The sequence below is a fragment of the Syngnathus typhle genome, unplaced genomic scaffold (assembly GCF_033458585.1).
Source record: "Syngnathus typhle isolate RoL2023-S1 ecotype Sweden unplaced genomic scaffold, RoL_Styp_1.0 HiC_scaffold_75, whole genome shotgun sequence".
NCBI classification, from domain to species: domain Eukaryota; kingdom Metazoa; phylum Chordata; class Actinopteri; order Syngnathiformes; family Syngnathidae; genus Syngnathus; species Syngnathus typhle.
The window spans coordinates 187,296-189,547 of record NW_026871981.1 but is presented as its reverse complement, the minus strand read 5'-3'; the positions used below and the strand labels follow the sequence as shown (position 1 = coordinate 189,547).

At 37.3% G+C, this 2,252-nt stretch overlaps 1 protein-coding gene across 1 annotated transcript; it reads left to right on the top strand.

Annotated features, from left to right (window-relative positions):
- Positions 1–837: 837 nt before the first annotated feature.
- LOC133148332 (general transcription factor II-I repeat domain-containing protein 2B-like) lies at positions 838–2,020 on the top strand. Its single transcript, XM_061271435.1, has one exon. It carries the CDS (start codon positions 851–853, stop codon positions 2,018–2,020), a length of 1,170 nt encoding a protein of 389 aa, XP_061127419.1. The 5' UTR covers positions 838–850.
- The last annotated feature ends 232 nt before the right edge of the window (positions 2,021–2,252 follow it).

Here is a 2,252-nt window from a genome sequence, read left to right as displayed (position 1 = left end):
CGAAAAATCAACCTATTTTAGACGTCTATTTCTGGTCTATAAATCAACCTATTTTAGATCTATAAATAAACCTATTTTAAACGTCTACGTTAGGTCTATAAATCAACCTAAGGGTCTATAAATCAACCTAATCTAGGCGTCTATTTTAGGTCTATATATCAACCTATTTTAGATCTAAAAAATCAACCTATTTTAGACGTCTATTTCTGGTCTATAAATCAACCTATTTTAGATCTATAAATAAACCTATTTTAAACGTCTACTTTAGGTCTATAAATCAACCTAAGAGTCTATAAATCAACCTAATTTAGGTGTCTATTTTAGGTCTATATATCAACCTATTTTAGATCTAAAAATCAACCTATTTTGGACGTCTATTTCTGGTCTATAAATCAACCTATTTTAGATCTATTTTAAACGTCTACTTTAGGTCTATAAATCAACCTAAGGGTCTCTAAATCAACCTAATTTAGGCGTCTATTTTAGGTCTATATATCAACCTATTTTAGATCTAAAAATCAACCTATTTTAGACGTCTATTTCTGGTCTATAAATCGTCTATTTTAGGTCTATATATCAACCTATTTTAGATCTAAAAATCAACCTATTTTAGACGTCTATTTCTGGTCTATTTTAGATCTATAATTAAACCTATTTTAAACGTCTACTTTAGGTCTATAAATCAACCTAAGGGTCTATAAATCAACCTAATTTAGGCGTCTATTTTAGGTCTATATATCAACCTATTTTAGATCTAAAAATCAACCTATTTTAGACGTCTATTTCTGGTCTATTACTCGTGTTTGTTCGTGGGATAACGGACTTTAAGATTACGGAGGAGCTGGCTGCAATGCGGCCAATGAAAGGGAGAACGACAGGGAGTGATTTGTTCATGGAGTTAAATGCGTGCATGGACACACTGGGACTGAGATGGGACAGACTGGCTGGTGTCACTACGGACGGTTGTCCGAATCTTACCGGGAAAAATGTCGGTCTTTTGAAACGTATGCAAGATAAAGTCAGTGAAATCGACGCAGACCAGAAATTGGTATTTTTGCATTGTATTATACACCAGCATGTGTTGTGCAAGTCAGTGCTAAAAATTAACCATGTTATTGATGTTGTAACTAAAATAGTAAACTTCATCAGGGCACGAGCATTGAATCACAGACAGTTTGTTGCACTTTTGGAGGAGCATGAGAGTGAGCATAGTGACATCAGCTACCAGACAGCTGTCAGATGGCTCAGCCTGGGCAAAGTGCTAAAAAGAGTTTGGGACCTGAAAGCAGAGATTCAAGAGTTTTGTGAGAAAAAAGGCAAAGACATCCCAGAGCTCTCAGATGAGGACTGGATGGCAGATTTTGCATTTGCTGTTGATGTGACTGCACTGATGAATGAACTGAATACCAAACTGCAAGGCAAGGGCCTTTTTGTTCATGAAATGCACAGCCTGGTGAAAGCTTTTATGAGAAAGATACAGTTTATTTCAAGCCAACTGGAGAGCAACACTCTCACTCACATGCAAACCCTGAAAGAAGTTACACCTTCAGCTGATCACCTCCGCAGGTACTCATCCATGTTAGGAGCATTGCATGGTGAGTTTTCAAGGCGCTTTGAAGACCTCAGAACAATCGAGGATGAAATGTGCATGATTTCCTCTCCCTTTACCTGCAGTGTGGCTCATGCACCCAGTGATGTTCAGCTAGAACTCATTGACCTGCAGTCTGATGCAGTACTGGCAGAGCAGTTTAAGTCAGGATCGCTGCTGGATTTTTACTCTTCTCTCAAGAAGGAGAACTTTCCAAACATGAGGAGACATGCTCAGAAGATGTTGGTTCTCTTTGGCTCTACCTACATATGTGAACAAACATTCTCAGTAATGAAGTTTACCAAATCCAACTATAGATCCTCTCTCACTGATGATCATCTGTCAGCTTTGCTTCGCATCTGCACCTCAGACATTCAACCTGACTTTGATGTACTTGTTAAAGCCCAACAGAGACTAGATTTCTCACACTGAACAAGAAAAAAAGAACTGAAAAACACCAAATGAGGTGGTTAGACTACAAATGTTGGCATGTAAAGGCACCAGTTAGCAGTGAATGGAACACTTTCTTTGATGGCCTTTTTCTCAAAGTCACAGTTTAGTGACAATCATTATAATATTATGTATCTTGTTTGATATTTAGAGTACAAGACAATATTGTGATGTCTTTAGAAAGCTAAGAATCTCTTTCTAACGGTACTGAATG